Raw genomic sequence first — 22421 nt, 5'->3', positions numbered from 1 at the left:
GTAGTTGTAGTAGTAGTAATAATAAATTCGCTGTTTTATAAATTTATGCATGATGACGCAGCCTGTCAACGTTGCCCTAAGCAACAGCCGACTGCGTGAGCGCGTGAGCGGGGAGGTCCCCGGGAAAGTATCCTCATCAGTAAATCTCTCTACGGGACACAGTCAGACATGGTTTGGTTCTTGACTTCAGATCCTCAGAATGCCCACGAACGAGGTGCAGGCGCCAGAACATCATCAATGTCGCACACGATGCGTAACCGAAAACAGAAACTTTCCTGCAAACTAAGCGACTCTGGATTCGAGGAAGAATTATTATTGACGCCGTCTCCATCTTCTGACCGGACCGAAGTGTTGCCTTTACGCTCATTGCGCACAGAAACTCACTCCGTGCTGCTGTCCTGGTACCGTCAGTACGGTGACACTGGCTACAAGATACAGAAAGAAATGGAACACCACTTTCACCCCTGCGAGAGTCTGGTGCGACAACCACAGGTAGACTTAAACATTTTGGCCATTATTGGGCTGATGCTATGATGCTGTTTGTACTTTAATGCAGTCTTAATGTTTCTTGCAGTTGAATGCAGAAGCCCGGTGCAAGCTCGTCAGCTGGCTGATTCCTGTCCATAAACATCTGAGCTTGTCCTTCGAGTGCTGCTGCCTCACCATAAACATCATGGACAGGTTTCTTGCATGCACTCCAGTGGCTGCAGACTGTTTTCAGTTATTGGGAGTCACTGCGCTGCTTCTTGCCAGTAAACAGGTATGTTTTTCAGCTGGTGCTGTCCCTGACATTTATTATCAGCAGAGGTGGGTAGAGTAGGCCTAGTATAAAGTAGTGACCAAAATAATTCCTCAATTAAAAGTTAAAAAAAACAAAAAAGTACCTGGGCAAAATGATACTTGTGAGTAGGCTACTGAATAACTGTTTATCCTTATTCTTGAGAAACAAAACAGGAAATTATGTAAAAAATAAAAATCCTCATATTTCCAAAGGAAATGCCCAATATATATACAAAATGTTTTTTTGTTTTTTTGTGGATGAATACAGTATATGAAACACAAACTACATGTGTCAACTGACACACAAAGATTTACTCACTGTGGAACGAGAACTATTTTACCTACTCAAGTAAGAGTACAGAGTACATTATAATAGGCCTATTACTTAAGTAGAAGCAAAAAGTACCATATGGTAAAACTACTCTCAGAAGTACAATTACTTCAAAAGGTTGCTCAAGTACATGTACGACCGAGTACGACCCGCCCCTGATTATTAGTAACCTTGTCTTCTAACTCAGGTTAAGGTAGGCATTGAAAGGTAGGCATAAAGTTAAATTGTTTTTGTTTGTTTTTTGAACCACAGGTGGAAGTATGCTCACCAAGTATCAGGCATCTCTTGTCCTTGTGTTGTGATGCCTTCACCAAAGAGCAGCTGTGCAACTTGGAGTGTTTAATTTTGGTTCGTCTGAACTTCCAACTTTCTGCACCAACTCTGGCCTTTTTTTTGGATTGTTGCATCAACTTGAAGACCATTTCATTAAGTGAAAAGGCTGTTAATGCACTTGACAATAAACATGTCAAAATAAGGACCAACCACTACAGTCAACTTGCACAGAAACTGTGTGAGTTAAGCCTGGCAGACTATGCTTTTAACAAATATCTCCCATCACTCACAGCCAGATCAGCACTGCAACTGGCAGGTGAGATACTACAGGTGGCACAGGACCCTCTACACTCACAGGACAATGACAGCCAATGGGACAGTTTCATTCTCTTGAATGTGTCAGATTGTGCTCATGATTCAACAGACTCTTGTAATAGGTGCCTTTCCGAAGACCTGGAATGCAGAGAATATAGTTTGATCCAGGAGTGTACAAACAATCTCAGACTACTGGCATCTCTAAATCTAGAGGCACTGACAATGTTATGATTCTGTCAAATGGATATTTCCCTATAAATAACATGTAACAATATCAATTCTGTGGGTATTGTTTTAATCATGGAAGACAATGAACTCTTTTTTATAGGCTTGTATTTAGTTTTAGTTTTTTTGAGTTGTCATGTTGAATGTTTTTTTTTTTATTTGTATCAAATGTCATATTTTAATAATATTGCTAATAAATGACCCTTTGTCCTGATGTGATGTTCACTGTTTTCCCTATAAACTCATTCCCAAAACCAAAGAGCACTGCGATTAGATAGCAGACCACCATTCACTCTAACATCCATAAGAGAAAGAAAATAATATGACTTTATTTACATATCCAGGCCAAGCAGTGTAGAAATAAAGCTTCTATAGACTAGCCTTAAAAAAATTACTAAAATTAAATACAGTTGTCTAAATCAAAGTATTGTAATCCAGTCCAAATATCCTATCAAGATAATCCTATAACGAATCACTTTTAAATAAATTATTGCCAATAATGGTTTCACATATAGGGGACCACAGCCCCATTAGATCGCTCTCAAAGTCTCTAAATCCCCCGTAGCTCATTTAAAGGGTTAGAAAACAACCCATGTGCATAAGGGGCCAACATTTGCCCATACTTGGAAGGATCCTACCTTCCCTCTAGATTAGGCAAGTGTGAGTGGGGTGTCAATCAAAGCCTCAAAGGTACGATATTCTTCAAACATCCAACTTTGTATCTACTTAAGTAACTGCAGTTGTTGACGTGGTGCTACATTTGTTTGTGCTTTTCAAACCGTGCCAACAAAGCCTGGTCAATTGAAGGATGTTATCTGATAATCCATTACGCGTGGCAGCTCGACCTGCTGACACAGTGCCGACCACACAGGTGCATTCAACACTAAGAGCCAACTAAACTTACTCTTGTTTGTTTACTAATAGGAGCATTAGTCATGCGTGTTTACTGAGCTGTCGCTTGTAATTGCTCCTTTCCTTTTCCACTTTGCGTCAATGCCACCTAATTGAGTGTAGTGGGCATTTTAGGCTGTATAGGCATGCTATTTATTTTATTTTATAGCGGTCACTATAAAAACTTCTCCCATGACCTTTGGTGTGTTGAAGAAAAAATCATCGCCGTGCTGTGCGCAAGAAGCATGCTATCCGGCCAAAAGGCGAAAGGGGGGACAGAACAGCTGCTCCATGGCGCCGTTGCGCGCGGTACCACTTCACACTTTCAGACAGAAAACCGTTGCCCACATTAGTTTGATCTCTGAGGACGCCGTCACTCCCTGGAGACAGCATCCAGGGTTTGATTGGCCCGGAACTATGTAGACGCGGCAAAAACCGGGCAAAACCGTCTATATTTGCGCAAAACCGTGCCTTCTCGGTTGTCCAGACCCAAGACGCAAACAGACGGGATTGTCTTTGATGCTCTTTACCCTAACAAAATGAAACACTCAATGGGACACAGGGTAAGATAAAAAAAAGAAAACAGTATTTTCAAACCAAGAAGTTTGCTACTATTCATGGTTAAATGGTATTTTTCTAAAGGGAAAGCTGGTGCCAATGATGCCAAGAAGCAGCAGTCCAGTCACCGTATATGTGGAGCTGCCATGCATCGTTGAACAAGGTAGGACACGGCAACATGACATGAGCTACGTGCACACATTAGCAACTATCAGGATATGATGTTTTGTTGAATTTGTAATTTTGTTTTCCATCAGCTTTTCCAACTACTATTGCTTGGGATGATTTTGAAGACTGTCCGTCAGGAATAACACATGACACCAGCTCGTTTGGCAATAGGGTATAATTATTTGATTTTATTACCTATGTCATGTCTTGCGACCGTGACAATGCCATTTGAATACAATATTGTAAGCGAGTTGCATCCTCCCTAGTAGTCTGTTAATGTTTGACACTGTGTTGGGATAGACTGCACCAATCACGTTGCCTTTACTGACGACGGAGCGCCAAAAAGGCCAGAGCGCACGAGTTTAGGTCACAATCATTTGAGACACTGCACAGATCTAATCAGTCTGTTAAAATGAGCACTGACATAGGCCTATGCTATTCCACCATGACTTATCATCCTGCATATTCCTGGTGGAGTTTTCAGGTGAATAATTGATTTAATATAATATAATAATATTATCATTTATAATCGATTCTTGTATGGTGGAGATGTTAAGTCAGTTGTGTGTGCAGTCTGATTAAATATTCATTATTTTTTTTGTCTGGTAGGCTAATGATTGTAATTCAGAAGACCATAGCCTTCAGGACTGTGCACTGGATCTGATAGCAGGTGAGCACCACTATGTAAAATGGTTCAGAGATTGGAGTCTCCGTCTAAATAATTTGTTGATGTTCTCCCTAAGATTCTCCTTGCACATTGGAAAGCAGCCTGTCTTCAGCTGAACTCCCTTTGCAGGGCTGCATTATTCCCCCGCTCACACCTCAACCAGACATCTCTACAGACGACAGTGGGCATACATATGACAATGGCAACCCACCTGTGCAGTACCAGGCAAACTGGAGAGAGACAGCTCAGCTACATAGCTGTGTGCTGGGACATTCTGTTGAAGTTCACCCCCAGGTAACGTCAATTTAAATTTGTGTCAGCACTGCTGTAAAATACAGACACCACTTGTGTTATAAAGACACAACAGTGAATTATTCTGTGTAATTTGTGTAAATCGGCAACAGTATTTATTAGTCACATTGTTGTTTTTCTAATGCAAAAAATTGTGCTTTTAGATCAACAGGACTCTTGAGGAAAAACAAGAAGTGATCCAAAGCCATGAAGAAAGAAATCATAACTTGAAGCAGCTGGCGAGTCGTGCTAAACATTTGGCTGAAGTACTCGAAGTAAGATTTTAGTTTGAAATACATTTCACTAAGCTGACTGTGCCATGATTACTATTGTTATGATTTTCTCTTGAAGAAATTAATGACCGTCAGTGAACCAAGCATCAGAGAAACAGTAACGTCACCTGAGGACAGACCTTCCCTGAGTCCATGTAAGAGGCAGCGGCTGGACGAGGGCTATGAGACAGAGACGGACATAGTGGAGGACATGCTGAGGGACATAAGCACACGGTGCAATGCAGTGCTCCACAGTGCTACTTCTACAACGACAAAGCCTAGAGAAACAGATAGCATACACATGTTTGGGTCTTTCTCAGGACTACAGACCTCCTTTTCAAACTGCCATGTGAAGACCAACAGACTGGAAGAGAGAGGCGTATCATTTCGAGCTTCTGTCAGGGAACACAGCACAATCAAAACTCAGGTCTTTGCTCATGGACATGCTTTTACAACAAGGACTCAGCAAGGAGGCTACTGCTTTCGGTGGGTTCCCAACCAAAGCTGAAGGACTACTATATATCATTAAAAACATGTTTGACAATGCAGTCATTCATAGTTCAACACTTTTTTACACAAATTGTGGGTCCTATGTGTGTGGGTCGGCCACTACTGTCACTGCTTATCTCTTAAGCGATGTGTGTAAATTATTACTTTATGTCTTCCTCAGGTAGCACTGTAAGCTAATCAGTCAGAGCTGATGCTCAACAAAGTGACTCTGCCAAAGCTGCTGTTTACACTTGTTTACATAATGTCTAGATGGTTAAGTAATGAAGGATGATATCGATGCTGTATTTATATTCTGTGTGACTATTGGAAACACTTTTTTAATAAAAATAAATAAATAACACATTCTAAAATCGTTTTTAACTTAAGTTTGTTTCTTTTAGTGTATGGTGGGATAAAAACTCAAGACAAACAATGTTTGTGGAACATTGTGACCTTGTGAACTTTTGAAGGCGTCAGGGTTTGCTTTGCTTTGTCCCTGTCTGAGAGGATGTGTGGTCAGTAAAGACAGAAAAAAAGGCTATGATGTATCACAGTCTACATCCTTGTTTGCGCCTTGTAACAAAAAAAAACAAAAAAAACTGATAAAAAACAAAAAAACAAATGAGATAGATGGTCCACAAACATCAACATGCATGTACATGTTGTGCTATACTTTTAAATTCCTAATCTGGTAATCAGGTAATAATCTAAAAATTCTTAAATGAGCCTGGCTGTAATGGATGTCACCCAGTGACCTTGGTCAGGGATGTAATCTTTACACCCCCTGACAAGGACCCTGAGGCTGGCTGGTACACATGGGGACAATGTTGAATCTCAGGTCAGGCACCTGTTCAAACTCCAAACTCTTACCTCTTTGTTTTACACCAGTGAAGAAAACTATATTGCAATTTCCTTTATAAGAACGTTTACCCCTTTGAGTGTTTGTGACCTTAGGCAAATCTACATCATGTAAACATGTACAATAATAAAAAGTATATTGCCTAACTCAGGCTTATTTCTGCATAACAAATGTTTTGCCCTTAATACATAGACCTAAAGCCTATATATCAAAATAAAAGACCTACAGGCCAAACATAGATTACCCATTCCACACTTCAATGTGGCATACTTAAGCAGTGGAATCTATATATTTATTGTTGGAGGAAGAAAAATAAAAATGTGTGACATGTTGTGTTTTGTGTGTGTGTTGCAGTGTCAAACAAATAAAGATGATCATGATGAAATTCAACAAATCAACCCTAATTTCTGAGCATACAGAGCTGTTTAATGACAGAAGATAGAAGGTTAAGTTTATCAAAGCCAAAGAACAATGTCACAACGCAAGTTGAAAACTCTTTGAGGCAGTTTGAGTGCTGAAATGATCAGAACGAATGTAAAAGCTGTCTTTACAATACACATGATGTGCTCATATGGCAGCAGGACTGGGGAACGCATGTTTGAGTTCTTAAGGACAAAGTAAGCTTCTTGTGCGTTTGACATGCGTAAACTGTGATAAAGCCCCCAAAGTTGATGTATTTACCTGAATTCCTTTGGTGAACAGTGTGCCTAAAACCATCGGTTGGAATGGTGGAAAACGGCACAGACGGAAAAGAGGTTAAGCTTAGTTTAATAGTTGTGACACAGGACTAATAGCCAGCCTACGTGACCCATAAGCTACTCCCTTTAGAGCACAAAGCGGGAGGGCAGGGAGCGCAGTTTCCCTGGTGACAAACCTGAGAGTTTTAAACGGTTCCATTTATGATGAAGAAACCACTTGATAAATTCAGGAGGATTTAGTCCTTAGTCTACAAGGCTATAGTCCAGAGGCCATTGCCAGACCCTGCACAGGGGCCAGGCCAAGGCCAAATTTTTGATTAAGAAGGAATTATGGATTATTTGAAGATCTTGGTTAGCAGCACAACATGTGTCCTTCGCTCGTGGCAGTAACTGCACAACAATCTGCTCTAAGCTGAGCTGCTTCTGCTGCTGCGCACAGATGGAGGTAGCAGGTGCAGAGAGGACGGCCGCAGCTCGACGCTCGCGCCGTTCAACCCTCTGAGCGCGAGGACCCATCATCATTATTGTTGCAGCGCGCGAACCTGAGTCTATAGCCCGCAAAATGATTAGGCCTATTGTTTTCAATGGTAAAGTAACTTATGCCTGCCAGACTATAAGCTTTCTTCAGTGCTGAGGCAGACTATGCCGCAAATAAATGCTCAAGTAGACAAAGGCTAAAGCCAATATGTCAATTTGCCAAATTATTAGCAACATAAACTGTTACTCATACTCATAGCCCGGCTCATTAAAGCATGCTAGGCTATCCAATGATTCATTGTCCCATTAAAGACAAACTTTTCTTTTTTTTCCTTTTCCCTCTATCACTACACTTTATCATTATTACCATGAAAGGGCGCCTTCCTCTAAAGGCTTTTGCCGCCTTGAAGTGTGTGGCTACAGTGTTTCCATTGGATACAGAGATGCAAAGGGAGCACGTTAAAGCTTTATAGCAGCATATCCACGCGTACCAGCGGTAAAGCGCGTGCTTCCCGCTCTAGCGTGCGCGAGCTGGTAGTATTTAGGAACTGTCCTCAAGACAGCAGGTGCACAAGGCACGGGTCTGAGTCAAGCAACACAGCTCCTGCGAGAGGATACACAGAAGACATGAGACTTCTACACTCCAGTGAGGACCTAAATGAATGGGTGAGCTGAGTAAGACAAATAACTAGACTAAGTGCTTAGGCCTATAGAATATAAGTGCCTAGGATTGCTGAACTTCATAACTTGTGGCCTGTGGCTGCCAGGCAACTGCACTAAACTCAAAACTGACGCACTTCACTATTCATTGTGATATAGAAATCAAACTCTAAAGGTTTTTTGCTGCCTTTAGAGGTCAATATAGCAAATATACTTTGGGTGTAGAAAATAAGTTCATTTTCTCTGAAACAGTTCGACACGAGACCACTGGCAGAACCTGTGGGCAGTAAGACACAGCGCAGTTTTAAGGTAAGAGGAGCTTGTGAGGGGTTTGTTGGACCTGGAGATGCGTGTCTGCAGTGACAGTGTGGCAGTGCACTGGTTATGCTTTGTGATTGACAGCTTTCATTTGTACTCCTCACTTCTGCCACAAATCACCAACTGCACAAACCACAACTGAGCAAGCCGCGCTGCCTAAAATGTTTGTAGTCCCACTGTTGCGGCTGGCGAGGTGGCAGTGTAATGTTAGCTGACTGTACGTTTGTCAGCTCACACTGCAGTGCTGCCTTGACAGTCATACTCACCTCAAGCATACCGGACAAAATGGAAATACAACCCTACTAAAGATGCCCCACACTATTTAACAATTATTTGTTGGCATGGTGACATGGTGGCGGTTGGTATAGTGGTTGGTTAGAAGGCAGTGTCTTGTTAGCTGGTTTAACCCTTGGATGTGCCAGCTTACCTGCTGCTGCCCACTAACTGTCCACACAATGGTAACCATGACATGCAATGCGTGGGGGAGCGGGTGGTTGGGGGTAATGTCAGCCTCAACCCAGCCTACAGTTAAGTGGAAGTGATGTGTTACAAATGGTCATGAATTTACTGTAAATTAGCAACAACAAGGATTTATTGTTAACACTTCTGGATCTTGGATAAATGTACACAAAAGTTATTCAGCAGCAGACGTTGATGCTTTCAGTCTCCACAGGATGGTCCACATTGTACTCATTGTTCATAGGCTTATAGAGTTCCTTTTTTGATGATGCCATTGACTGAAACAGAACTATGTTGTTTCTCTTGTTGTACACAAGACACCTCTCAGTCAGTATGAGCAACTGCATCATAGCTCAACGCGCTTTTTTAAGATGATTTCTCGTACCATTGCCCGTGCCTCTTCACGCACACTTTCCACGGGTTCATTGTTCTTCCAGAAGCGAACCACTTTTCCTTCTGTGTTCACCAAAAACTTCCAGAAGTTCCACTTTGGCGTTTTCTTCACCGAATCTGAATAAAAACACATGAAAACACAACAGTTACTATCATAAAAGAAGAAACGTGGCTGAGAGTCTGTGTTTTGGGATCTACACTCTAAAAATGTTGGAAAATTGGAAGCAAAAGAGTAGTAATAATGTAGGCCTCCAGCAAATGAAGATGACGGGTCAAACTGTGTAACACTTTGACTCACATACATTGGCCTAAACCCTGCAATACAATTATTTTACCAATGAGTTTGAGCCAAAAAATGTGTTAGTGTAGTTACATAGGTTTAAGCAGTTATATTATACATCTGAGTTTATAGGGGCTATTGATTTGCAGCTTGAGGAAGAGGACCAAGCCTAACACATTGAACATATAGTTACTAAAGCTATTGGCTATAAGTTTAAACACAGATTTACATAGGCTGAATGGTAAAAGCTTATGTTGCCTTATCTATGTACTGTCTTTGCCTTACCTGCGAGGAATTTGAAGGCAGGATCAGCCTCTGAGCCCAATATTCTGATTTTGCTGAAGAAGGGAAAGGTCACGCCAAAGGTAGACTTGGCATAAGCCTCGATGTCTCTGCTGGTCCCAGGCTCAGAGTCTCCAAACTGACCACACGGGAAGGCCAGGACATTGAAGTGAGACGTGCCCAGCTCTCTGTGCAGTTCTTGCAGAAACTGGTAGTTTGCCTCGGAGTTGTCGCTGTAACTCGCCACGTTTACAACCAGAGAAACCTGTGCGCACATGAATAACACGTGAGATATGCCCGTAACACTTCAGTCTAACAGAAAAATGTGCATTAAGGGCACCTCTAAACTAATGTAGGCTTTGTTTTAATCATTATTATTGCTAAACCTGTTGTTTACGCTGTTGTGCGCAAGCTGCTGATGTGGACTTACTTTTCCACGGAACTTCTCCAGAGAAAACGTCCTCCCCTTGGCGTCTCTAACGTCGAAAGAATAAAAGTCCCTTGGCTTTCTGTGCTTCACCAGTTGGGTCTGCAGGAGGAACAGGCACCCTACACCCACGGTCATACTCAGAAGCACGGTCAATCGCTTAGCTTTCAGGCTGGAGGACTTCACAGGGTAGCCCCCTAAAGCCTCCATCTTGGAGGGGGAAGAACTCACTGAGGAGGCGGAGAGTCCCACATCCAGAGTCGGAAAAGCACAGGAGGATGATGTAAAGCGTGCTTGGCCCATTGTCCCGCGCCTTACAGAAATGCGATGAACAGAAAGTATATGTCATGTAATATATCAAATAGCCCTGTTACACCCATCATCCAATTTTAGATTTGGCATGATATTGGCCTAAGCCTAGTTCACGTTTAGCGACAATGTTACAACATTCTTGTGTTTTATTTGTCAGTATTTGCCTCTAAATACCTCCCCTTTTATTTTGGCAGCAAAATGACAGATATTCAATAACTTACAAGTTGTTCAGAAGACGGATTATTCAAAGGAACAGGATTGGGGCTCCTGTTGCTAGCACTCCTCTGTCCACAGGGGGGCAGCAAAACAAAAGCTTCATGTTGGACACTGTCCGTCAAAGGCTGCTGATAGACTCTCCACCCAGACACCTCTCCCCTGACCCTGACCCTGACCCTGGCACAGACCAGCTGGCGACATGTGAACGTGAAGCCAGAGGTATTATTCCAGTGTAATTACATACTAGCCCATAGACAAGTATTCGTGTAGGCTCTTTATTTATTTATTTATTTATTTATTTATTTATTTATTTATTTATTTATTTATTATTTGATTTATTTTTTTTATTTTATTTTATTGTGGGTATATGGGTTTTTATGTTTGTTTGTTTTTGGTTTGTTTGTTTGTTTGTTTGTTTGTTTGAGCATTTCTTATTGCCAAATATACTAGGATCAAAACCAACAGTTTGTAGGCTACTTGTGAAATTTTGTGAATCTATCAGCTCGTCTTTGTCTTAGGCACAGCACAGTCAGGAGTAATGTACCAACTTAAAACAGCAGTTACTCCACCATGTGCCACCACCTCGCGAAGACCTCCTCAAAAGGAAATTGAATCGGTAATGTTCGATTTCAGAAACATCTGTTCTTCCTCATCTTGATTGTATTCTACAAAGTCTTTTTACTGAACATTTTACTGAAGGGGTTGTAAAGTTAGAGATATAGATTGACCTGCATAACAATTGTGCAAAATATAATAAAAAATGTATTCAGAGTGATTTAATAGTATCTATTAATAACTGAAAAGATTTCCCCCGTTTTCTTTCAGAGGATGATGTGGAGAGCAGTTGGGGAAGAGCATGCTGACATCAACTGTTCTGGTATGCGATAAGCACATAATACAGTACAGTGTGTGATCTGGGCCATCGGATGCTGCAATGATGTCATTTCAGGATTTTCCCAAACATACACTGTCTCTGTAATAGTGCAATAGTATTGCAAAATTGACTGTTTTCCAAAAGATGGACTTGTTAATGAATAGGCCTATTGTAAATTAATGAGACATTCATATGATGTAATGTGATAGCTGACATAAATAGCCTGTACTTTCTTATTTCTTCAGACAATCTACAACCATTTGCTGTTTTGAGCAAATCTGATCATTTGTCACAGTCACAAATGTTGCTTGCTGCCCCGTCACTACTGGATGACTACTGTAAGACATTTTTGCTGACACAATTAAGGATTATCAATGTTTTTTATAAATAACTTTTCAATGTCTTTCTCTCAGACACTAATATTCTCGACTGCAGCTGTAAAGGTGTGGTCGCTTTAGCACTTGGATCCTCTGTTCATCTTTGGAATTCAGAAACACATTCTTTAGTGGGATGTTTGACTCCAAAACTATTGTCAGGACACGTCAGTTCACACGGCCAAAACATCTTGTCTTTATGCTGGAGCAGTGACGGCAGAGGGCTCTGTGTTGGGAACAGAAGAGGAAACATTGAGGTATGACACTGCTTGCATCTTGTGAGGGGAAATGATACCTTAAATTATTCAGGTGTCAGTTGATGTGGTCTTTCTGTTTGACTCTAGTGGTGGGATGTGGAACAAGGTTTGATTATGAGGTGTCTGCCGTCTCTTCACTCTGCGGTTAGAGCTCTTTCCTGGAAGCAGAACTTAGTCAGCAGGTGTGGGCTTTTATTTCATTGTCTAGGGGGAAACGGGGGGGGGGGGGGGGGGGGGGGGGCAAATACAAGTTCAATTCAATTTCATTCTATGATAGATTAATATCAAATTGGGAAATGGTCAGTCTTTTTGCTTAACATCCTCATGCGCCCCCTCCTGGGCCACCAAATTAAAAACATCTGGACATACGCCCGCTAAATAATTACATTTTCATCAACCATGGTTTTAATTGCAGTGGATCAGATCTGGGACACATCCATCACTATGACCCGCGGGATTCTGGAGGCCATGTTGGGACGGCCACTCAACGGGGAGGTGTGTGCAGTTTGCAGTGGTCTCAAGATGACCAACTGGCCAGTGGGTCCACAGAGGGCTTTCTTCATGTGTGGGACGGCCACATTACTGAGCAAGATCATTCACGAGAACCTGTCACTACAATGAGACAGCCCACATCTGTAAAGGTCAGTTCAACATCAGTGGAAATAGAATTTGAAATGTGATCAGTATTATACAGGAAAATATGCCATGATTCAAAATGCAAATGTGCAGCCCTATTTTAACAAACATTACGCTGCACAGTCCATTCACTTTACACTTCCAGATCTACTGACTTTATTACAAGCACATTTTGCTTCACTGGCTGATTGATGTGCGCTTTTCAATCTTTTATTCACTTTGTTAGGCAATGGGTTGGTGTCCATGGCAGAAGAATGTTATAGCAACTGGAGGAGGTTGGAAAGATGGAGAAGTTAGAGTTTGGGACACGAAATCAGGGACTTGCCTCTCCTCTGTCCAAACAAACTCACAGGTTTAATTGCATTATTGTCTCGCTCATAATGTAAGGACAAGGAATCACACATTGGACTTATTTGTGTGATATTGTATCAGGTCTGTTGCCTAAGATGGACAAAAGAAAAGAGAAGGTTGGTGTCAGGACACGGTGCTCCTCATAACCACATCTCCTCCTGGATCTGGGATAGTCCTACTCTTTGCCTGACTAAGCAGCTTTCAGGTAAATAAGTTATTGATTGACTGTTTTGAATCGTTATGGCCAAAATCTGCTTCTACAAACAATGAATAAAGGGGGGATAGACAACGGAGCAATTAACTCCTGGTTCACTCACTTTAATATTTACAATACTACTATATTATTGACATATTGCTTTGATTTCAGGCCATTCAAATCGAGTCCTGCATTTGGCAGTAAACCACAACGATTCTCAAATCCTCACAGCTGGAGCAGATCAGATAATGCATGTCTGGGACATGTAAATATTTTATGTGACTGGGCTGTCAAAAAGCTTTAACTCATTATTAACAAAAACATTATTAATACATTAATCACGTATCCATTGCAAATGTATCATATCATGTTTTGACCTAATACAATCCTGTATCTTGAGTATATGTTACCTAAAAGGCAGTTCAGTTGGTCTTAGGAGCCATCTCAGGGTTTCACTTAGATTTATGTTATAGTTCTTTGCTTGTTACTGACATGTGAGCAAATACGTTTAATATAGGAGTGTTTTATGGAGGGTTAGTAATAATAATGAATAGAATAGTTACATTTAAAACAAAAAAAATAGTGATTAATAGTGATTAATCAAGTTGTAAAAGTAATCTGATTTTCATTTTGATTGATTGGTTGATTGATTGACAGCACTGGTTTATTTACAGAGCTGCAAGTGAGCGAGTTAGAGGATTAAAGAGGTGCTGGATGGTTCTGTGTCCACTCCTATGCTTTTAAGAAACCACAAATTAATGCTATTGTTTACAAATATTTTGTAAAACAATAAACACAGAGGAACACACAGATTACTCTCTTTGTTACATGTTTCGTATTTAATTGCATGAAATGATGAATAACTATTAAATTGACAAGTTCTTGGAAAAGTCTTTGTCTAGCTCAGGTGTGGGGACAGAGCTCCTCTGAGCATCATCTCTCATGGCTCAGAGTAGAAGATAGACTCTAATGACTTTCTTCAGAAATATATGCTATGGTCAAAAACCCACTCATTTGTACAACCTTTTATATTATGTGAGAGATCTGCACAATTATCCAACCAGGCAAGCGGCTCAGAGTCATCTGACCCGCCCCAAACCCAGAACAGAAGCAGAGCATCGGTCAGTCATATTCAGAGCTGTGACTTTATGTTGTTAAACAGGCTGAAACAAAGTTCTCTTTTAAAAGACTATTGAAAAGACATTTTCTGATGGAGGCCTAAGTTTGTTTGTGTGTGTATGTATGTATACTGATTTCTTTATATATATGTGCATATGTATCACTGAGAAGCGGTTTGTATATGTGAAGCAGTATTCATTTTTAATTTATTTTTAGTCGAGATTTAGTCAAAAAAATATCTTCCATTTTAGTCTAGTCTTAGTCGACTAAGATTGCAAGTAAATTTAGTCTACAAATTTAAGGCAAATTTAGTCGACTTTGCATTTATGTTTATTATAATCATATTAAATCATGTTCCTCTGCTTCATGGAGTTTCTTTCACATGAACAAAGCTCAGAGCTGTTCCTTTGGCAGAGAATTTACATGATATGAGGCTCTTTCAGACGGTCAATAGAAGTCTGGATGATTTTAGTCTCTCCTTTTCATTTTTATGTAGTCTTATTTTAGTCGACTATAATATCTGGACATTTTAGTCATAGTTTTAGTCTCATGGAAAACTTTTAATTTAGTTTTACTCCAAAAAGTCCAAAAATATCACTTTGACTAAGACGAAATTAACACTGATGTTTTTTTGTTTTGTTTTTCCAATTCAGTTGTACGATGTGAATATGGTAATTGCTTTAACCGGACCCCAGGAAGAGTAGCCGTCCATTTTGAGATAACTGGGGACCCAAATAAATTAAATAAACAAATAATCTTGTGGTGTTACTTGTTTCTTCTTTTGATTTGACCAAGTGAGGCACAATTGAAAAACACTTTTTGTGTGTTGTGTGCATCACGACCCCTGTTACATGAAGTGTTTTTTTTTTCTCAGAACGAAACTAAGTCTGAAGGTCAGACCATGTCAAACAGGATGTGAGCAGAGTAGGGCCCAGTAGCCAGAATCTGTGCTCAACAAGGGAAGGAAATCTTATTTGGACATCTCTTTTCACTTGACACGATTCACCCAAAGCGCTTCACAAAGAACTATTTTTTGACAGTGGTGCAGATGGTAGAGCGGGTCGTCTCATGGTCAGAAAGTCAGGGGTTCGAATCCCTGCTCCTGCAGGTGCACATTGTCATTGTATCCTTGGGCTTTTCCTCTGTGGGACGACCTTTGTCACAGCTGTAAATATATGTCAAAAAGACATTGACGTCTCCATGGTTATTTCAAGAGGGCAAGCTGCATAATGTATGTAGCCACAGCTGCCCTTGGGTTAGTCTGACAGGAGTACGATTGCACCATACCGCCCTTGCTCTGCCCGATCCCGTCAGACCTTGGAAGCCAAGCAGTGAAGGGCCTGATCGGTACTTGGATGGGAGACCATTTGGGCACACCAGGAAGCCTGGGGTGAATGTAGTGAGTGTGTGAGTGAGTGGTTGGTGTTGGTCGGAGGGGCCGATGGCGCACACTGGTCGCCTTTAACCCAGGGCAGCTATGGCTACAATAGCAGGAGTAAGGAGTGAATGAATAAAGCAATACAAAGCGTCTTTGAGTGACCAAAAAAGCGCTATATAAAACCGATACATAATTCTTATTATTATTATAATTATTATTGTTTTTCTTATTCTTATTATTATCTGCACCAATAAACAATATACTATATATGTGTACATACATACATATACTGCATGTTTGTTAAGTTTGACATCACACCCAGTAATTATCTTCCTCCGGGCTCAATGCTGAGAGTTCCGGAGACAAACACAGCACCATCTCTCCAGATAAAAGATATTTATATTTGAAATACGCCTTCATTGTGTATGTAAAAACATACACACACGTATGTAAAACATTACTAATAACAGGTTATAATCAGCTAAATCCCACTATAGTGAATAGGGCTAAAGTCCCGCTGGACCCGGAAGTAGAGCAATTACATCATTACTTAGCAAATATAACCTCTGCTACTATCCAACAGTTGTACTGTTTCCTTGTGTAGGCCTCTGCACTAGTGCTCACTGAATGTGTGGTCCAGATAAATCATTAGCTGATAACAATGTAAATATTTAAACAGAAATCCCAAAATACCACAGGGGGTGGAGCTTTTTGCTATTTTTAGCACAATATAGGCTATAAAATGTCAAATTCCCATGTGCTGCAGTTGGAACAAGAGCTGATCCAATTCACATCCATAAAAGTGCTTATTCTTAATAATGTAGTAGGATTGTATTATTAGTTTGATGATTTTTCAGAGATGAAACAAATGAGCAAACATGGTTAAACTGGGAGGTGAGCCTGTATATGTCTCCACCCACTCCACGCAGTAGGCACGTCGCATCAGGTATGTCGCTTCTCGTACAAATACACACTGGAGGCTGGGATACTGCAGAAATTCAGGAGTTCCAAACATGAGCACAGATATATTGAGGTGGGCTAATACTAAATTGTGTAACACTTGAAGGATCTCTATGCTGGCTTCTGGGACATACTTCCTGCAGCTGTTGGTGTTAGGTAAATATTGACTTGAGATCCATTGACTTTGCATTGGAACATTAAGAATTGCACATTGTTCTGAACAAAGAACTACTACATGCATCTAATATATTGTATAAATTGTGATAAGCGCATGCATCTACTGCAGGATATGTTTGATCTCTGTTTTCTGACCTGCCAGTGGTGTGCCATGGCTTGACTGCAGCTGACATTGCACGGTACTTTCTGGTGAAAAGCCCTATGTCCTGGAGTCAATCTCAAGAGTTCTGCCAAAAATATTTTGTAGACTTAACTGTCATTAGCACAGAGAATGAATACCATTGCCTCCAGACTGCCACTGCTGGAGAGAGATTGAGCTACTGGATTGGCCTGCAGCGCAATGAAGACAACAGCTGGACATGGGTAGATGGTGAAGAACATGTCCACTATGAGAAATGGAGGGAAAACAAAGTGGGAGACTGTGGAAGTTTTGAATCTATGCTGATGAAACCGAACAAGATGCTATCACGGTTCTGTGAGGAGCCTCATGCATCTGTCTGTCAAGGTATTGACATATAGTTGTTTTTTTTGCACAAATTAACTTTGCTAAATCAGGATTTTTGACACTGTTCATGTTGTTCTTAAAGTGATGTTTTGTGATGTTTTGTCTCAGGGCCCACCGGACCACAGGATGTGTCCTGGGTCTCACACTCAGACTGTGTGTCTCTGAGCTGGAATGTGTCTGCCTTCATGCAGATGACGTCTCACAGTTACACAGTAACAGCATGTGCCACTGAGTGCAATACCTCCATTCACCACTTCAGCAGAGGCGCTGCCTCCATCACTATCCACATCTCCAACCTCACCTCCACCACCAACTACACCTTTGAGATCAGAGCCTCCATCATACGGCCTGACAGTAGCACAGGGATGAAACACATCCTCCAGTCAAGCCCAACTACTTTACAGATACAAACAGGTAGGACACGTGAAATTCATCCATAGGAGTTTTCTCTCACAGTGCAATAGACGTTCACTCATAAATAGCTGTTATAAATTTAATGTTCATTATAAATCTGTCTTTTGCTCTTACAGGAGACATGTATGTTCTTAACAGTGTTCCCAATATTATAGTTAAGTCATTCAAAGTTGTGTTTCTTGCACCTCCGCTGTGGATCATTTACCTAATACTTAAAAAAAGTAAGTTTGAAATACTTCCAGTATTAAGATTCATTTGCTGTACCATATAGTTGTATCTTCAAATTTGATCTTGGCAGGTCAACTACCGGAGTCCAATCAAGACGAGTCACTCATGGGAATCCCTGTGGAGGACATGGCTTCTATGAACATACAGTGGACCATAGTATGAAAATCTCTCCAAATGTTACAAATGGGAAGTGCTTTTTGTTGTTTATTAAAATGTTGAAGTTAGGAATTAGTAAATCAATGGTCAGTTCTGTTCTTAACGCTCTTCTGTATGAATGTCTTCACTATTTTGTCTTTGTTCAACAATGTCCCTTTTTTGATAAACTTCATTTTTGTCTATTTATTTTGTAAACATATGCAGTAGAAAAAAATAAATGCTCGATAGAAGCTCTTATGAATTGTATGAAATAAAGGTTTGGTTTATTGAAAGTACAGGGAAAAGGTAAGAGGCACATGCAAGACGCCTGGGGAGGCCATCTCTTAGGGAAACATAGTGGCTGCCTCACATCAAAACGACCCTGTCAAGTCATTAGGGGGATTTCTATTTTATTTATTTGTTTTAGAAAACCTTTACTCATGTTTTTATTCTATTGCCATTCACAAATTATCTTCTTAATTCACAATGCATTTCAGTCAGGGCAAAGAATGTTTGATTAAAGAAATAAAAAAGCAGAGGTGTGAGCAGTGAGAGTTTGGTATATAGAAAATATAGTTCATCTTCTCTCTTTATAAGTAGTTGTCTCATCAACTACTAATAAAAGCTTTATTGTTGCTGTAAATTTGAGGTGGACTAAATTCTATCTAACAACTATCATCAGTGCTGCAACATCTGACTTCTCAAGAATTACTTTGCATTTCTGTTCATGATTGTTCTGAATCAGCACGGCTATGCACGGGGCCTGAATGCATAGCCTTCTCACCACACAGCTGATGTGACGCACATACCACAAACATTTCACACATATACAGGTTCAAGTTCTGCCGACTCACGTTTAGCTCTCATATACAGCCACATCCGCAGAAAAATACGTTTAAGGCTCGCAAGTAGCAGCTATGTGAAATAAATCAAACAAAAACGCATTTACAATATTGAAATCGAGCAATCGGTTCTCAGTACCTATGCTGCATAAAATAATTAATTGCCATTTTTTTCCACCACTTTCTCCGAACATATCAAACACTATTCTATTTTATTTTCCCACTTTTCAGTACCGATAGCTCATGTCCAGGCCCCGCCCTCAGTTCATGCCTCCGTCTGTGACTGAAATTCAGTAAATTCACAGCGCCAGGGTGGGTGGGGTAAAAGGTTTCAGATACTCTTTAAAAAGAAGCCCTCTCGAACAGCCTGCATTTCTTCACAGCCACAATCTCTAAGAAGAGACAGGATGTTTCATCTTAGACTTGGTTACATCTTGTCTGCTTTGTGCCTGGTCTACACAAGTGAGTAACATTGCATAAATGAAAAGAAATCTATTTTCATACAGAGCAATTTATTTGTCTAATCTTCTCTCACAGGCTATGGTGCTGACATTATTAATGGTAAAGAAGTTTTCCCGCCTCACTCAATGCCCTTCTTGGCACTGCTAGAAACCCGCAAAGAACCACGGTGTGGGGGAACGCTGATCCATACAAAATGGGTTCTGACTGCTGCACATTGTTACAAGTACTCTTCTATGCTAACTTACAACAAAAATTACAAAGGAAAATGTCAGTAACTAACTCACACTCTTATGTCCAAACAAGTAAATCTTTTAGAATTGAAAAGGTGGTGCTGGGTGTGCACAACATCAATAAAAAAGAAGAAGAAAAAAACTTGAGACAAATCAGAAAAGCGATGAGCTTTATTACACATCCCTGCTATGACCCACAAGAGAAAGTCAACGACCTCATGCTGATAAAGGTAACTGATGCTAGATCTGTATAGAATAAGTGATTTTCTTCAAATCAAATACAGAAAAGTGGACTACAATATTTTGCTAACAATGAAATTACAAAGTATGAATACTTATTTGGATGTAATTATTTCTATCTTAAAGCTAGATAAACCTGTGAAGGAGAGCAAGACTGTGAAAGTGCAACCTCTGCATAAAGTGGAGCATCCCGCAGCAGGCAGCACTTGTCTTGTGGCAGGATGGGGAAAAACCAAGACCAATGCCGTAAAAGGTTCAAATGTTTTGATGTCAGTCAATGTGACTGTGATCGACCAGGTGAAGTGTAACTCCAAGGATTACTACAACTTCAATCCCACGATCACCAGAGGACACATATGTGCCGGTTCAGACGGCACCAACGCCGCTGACTCCTGCAGTGTGAGAACAGATTGTTTACCACATTTTGAGACAAAACTGTAACAGATATTAAATCAATATGTTTGACTCATGTCACAGGGAGACTCTGGAGGGCCACTGCTCTGCAAAGGAAAAGTAGTTGGTGTTACCTCTTTTGGTGGAAAAGCTTGTGGAGTCATCAAGAAGCCTGGCGTGTACACCTTTCTCTCCAATAAAGAGCTAGAATGGATCCGAAAGATAACAAGTTAAATCTGATCATTCCTCCATTTTATCTCCATTGTGTTTTGTGTTTTTATATTTCAAAAATAAAAAATGTATGATATCTCAAAATCAAAACATGTCTGTAATGACTGCTCAAATGCCAAAGCCACTTTTTAATCAAGCGCTGTGTGTTGTGGCAGTTTGGCCATTTTAACACTAGATGGAGCGCAATCATCATCCAATCAATCCTGCTAGCTATCATTTTCTTCTAAACTAATATACATCTTCAAGCTCATTTTATTATTCTGGGTATTTCACATATGCCTGTTTTGTGAGAATATTTATTTACTATCATTCTAAGCTGGCCTTGAAAGCACAACACAGTGCTTTAAGTTTTAGTGAGCAATGTCATTCAATTGAAGAATGACTGCACATTAATTCAGAGAACAATGGATGTATTTTGAAACACGCTACTTCAGGGTGGCTTGTCCAGTAATGTAGTGTGTGTCTCCTGAAAAGCAGTTATTCATAAACTTATACTTTAAGGTTAGCAAATGCAAATGCTGAGAATGGCCAGTAATTCATCGCTAAATGTATCTTTTTGTTGTATTTTGTCCAAACTTTACTTAGAACTACAAGTTTACTTGTATGTGTTTGAATTACTTACATTGATACTTTACACCGGGTTTGTACAAAACCATATATATATATGCATATTTATATATTTGCATCATGATTCAATGGATTATTTATTGAAGCATTACGGATCAAGGTTTACTCTATAGTGACCGACCTCTGTACACAGGTGTAAGCCCAACCACACCCAGGAAATTCCACCATGGTCTTATTGTCTGAGCACGAGGTGAGTTATGAGTGGGACTGACCAGCCATTGACCATATTTAGTGTTTCCATGGCCACATGCAACAGCGCAGGGCCCACCTTGATGCAATTTCGACTATTAAAACACCACCACACCCTTACTGGTTTAGTCAAATGTGTGAAAGCTAGAAGTTCATCAACCTCCACCACAGGCACTTTTGTGCACAGGAGGAAGTACTATTATTACCTGCACTTGCATCGCATGGCTGCGGTCCACTTGATCAGCTTTTTCTCACCGTCCATGACGCAAGAGCTACACAAACCACAACTGCAGACACAAAGATCAATTCACACGAATCAATAGATACTAATACCAATTATTATTATTATTATTATTATTATTATTATTATTATTATTATTATTATTATTATTATTATTATTATTATTATTATTATTGTTATTAAATTTTCCTTGTATGACTTGTGTCTATTCAATGAGGGAAAAACACAGGACTGCGACAACAAAAATGTATTCCACAGTGTTAAATGTCTTACAGGAGTAACAGACTTTATCCTCAAAAATGAACAAACTACTATCAGAAAACCGTGTAGCTCTTCCCTTCATGTCTTCGATCTTCGTGTCGGCTAAATTCAAAACTTAGAACTGCCCGCTCAATTGCACAAAGTCACAATGCGGAGTTTTTGAAATACAACTGAGCTCTTTAAACAAAATTATTCATATAATTAACATACCAAATTAACACAAATGCCATCGGCTAAATAATCTTAGATTTTCAGAATAAACATTAGGGAACCTCCTTTCTCCTTTCATTCCTTTCATGTTTTTTTGGTGTCATTATCTATATTGTACTTTAGAAATAACTTTCTAAAGTACAATGTGAACATCTATTTTTTACCTTAAAAATAAACCTTTTACCGAGTAAAATAATTGAATTATGTTGTGGCTGTCATAAACTCTACTAGCATAACGGAAACAACATGA

The 22421-nt window shown here is 40.1% G+C and overlaps 5 protein-coding genes and 1 long non-coding RNA gene across 6 annotated transcripts; 5 read left to right on the top strand and 1 right to left on the bottom strand.

Annotated features, from left to right (window-relative positions):
• Positions 1-157: 157 nt before the first annotated feature.
• On the top strand, positions 158-1939 carry ccno (cyclin O). The gene is made up of 3 exons (XM_079572933.1): positions 158-492; positions 575-760; positions 1364-1939. The coding sequence occupies exons 1-3, from the start codon at positions 169-171 to the stop codon at positions 1928-1930; spliced, it is 1077 nt and encodes a 358-aa protein (XP_079429059.1). The 5' UTR covers positions 158-168; the 3' UTR covers positions 1931-1939.
• A 1377-nt stretch (positions 1940-3316) lies between these two features.
• Positions 3317-5354, top strand: mcidas (multiciliate differentiation and DNA synthesis associated cell cycle protein). Its single transcript, XM_079580691.1, has 7 exons — positions 3317-3378; positions 3458-3536; positions 3631-3713; positions 4151-4211; positions 4285-4502; positions 4664-4774; positions 4851-5354. The coding sequence occupies exons 1-7, from the start codon at positions 3367-3369 to the stop codon at positions 5277-5279; spliced, it is 993 nt and encodes a 330-aa protein (XP_079436817.1). The 5' UTR covers positions 3317-3366; the 3' UTR covers positions 5280-5354.
• A 2231-nt stretch (positions 5355-7585) lies between these two features.
• LOC306966543 lies at positions 7586-10666 on the top strand. Its single transcript, XR_013793116.1, has 3 exons — positions 7586-7960; positions 8207-8263; positions 10620-10666. It is a non-coding gene; the product is annotated as an uncharacterized lncRNA (long non-coding RNA).
• gpx8 (glutathione peroxidase 8 (putative)) lies at positions 8405-10356 on the bottom strand. Its single transcript, XM_079565048.1, has 3 exons — positions 10117-10356; positions 9690-9951; positions 8405-9241 (listed from the first exon to the last, which is right to left on the bottom strand). The coding sequence occupies exons 1-3, from the start codon at positions 10321-10323 to the stop codon at positions 9078-9080; spliced, it is 633 nt and encodes a 210-aa protein (XP_079421174.1). The 5' UTR covers positions 10324-10356; the 3' UTR covers positions 8405-9077.
• A 1135-nt stretch (positions 10667-11801) lies between the features above and the next one.
• Positions 11802-13618, top strand: LOC306966534 (cell division cycle protein 20 homolog B-like). Its single transcript, XM_079561327.1, has 7 exons — positions 11802-11853; positions 11929-12146; positions 12234-12328; positions 12562-12787; positions 13009-13134; positions 13215-13338; positions 13501-13618. The coding sequence occupies exons 1-7, from the start codon at positions 11817-11819 to the stop codon at positions 13596-13598; spliced, it is 924 nt and encodes a 307-aa protein (XP_079417453.1). The 5' UTR covers positions 11802-11816; the 3' UTR covers positions 13599-13618.
• Positions 13619-19475: 5857 nt separating this feature from the next.
• Positions 19476-20857, top strand: LOC306967656 (granzyme K-like). Its single transcript, XM_079562756.1, has 5 exons — positions 19476-19549; positions 19625-19772; positions 19853-20009; positions 20146-20418; positions 20497-20857. Exons 1-5 carry the CDS (start codon positions 19495-19497, stop codon positions 20644-20646), a joined length of 783 nt encoding a protein of 260 aa, XP_079418882.1. The 5' UTR covers positions 19476-19494; the 3' UTR covers positions 20647-20857.
• The last annotated feature ends 1564 nt before the right edge of the window (positions 20858-22421 follow it).

This window comes from Gobius niger (genome assembly GCF_951799975.1).
Source record: "Gobius niger genome assembly, chromosome: 1".
NCBI classification, from domain to species: Eukaryota; Metazoa; Chordata; class Actinopteri; order Gobiiformes; family Gobiidae; genus Gobius; species Gobius niger.
The sequence above is the reverse complement of the archived record's forward strand: the minus strand, read 5'-3'. Positions and strand labels throughout refer to the sequence as shown.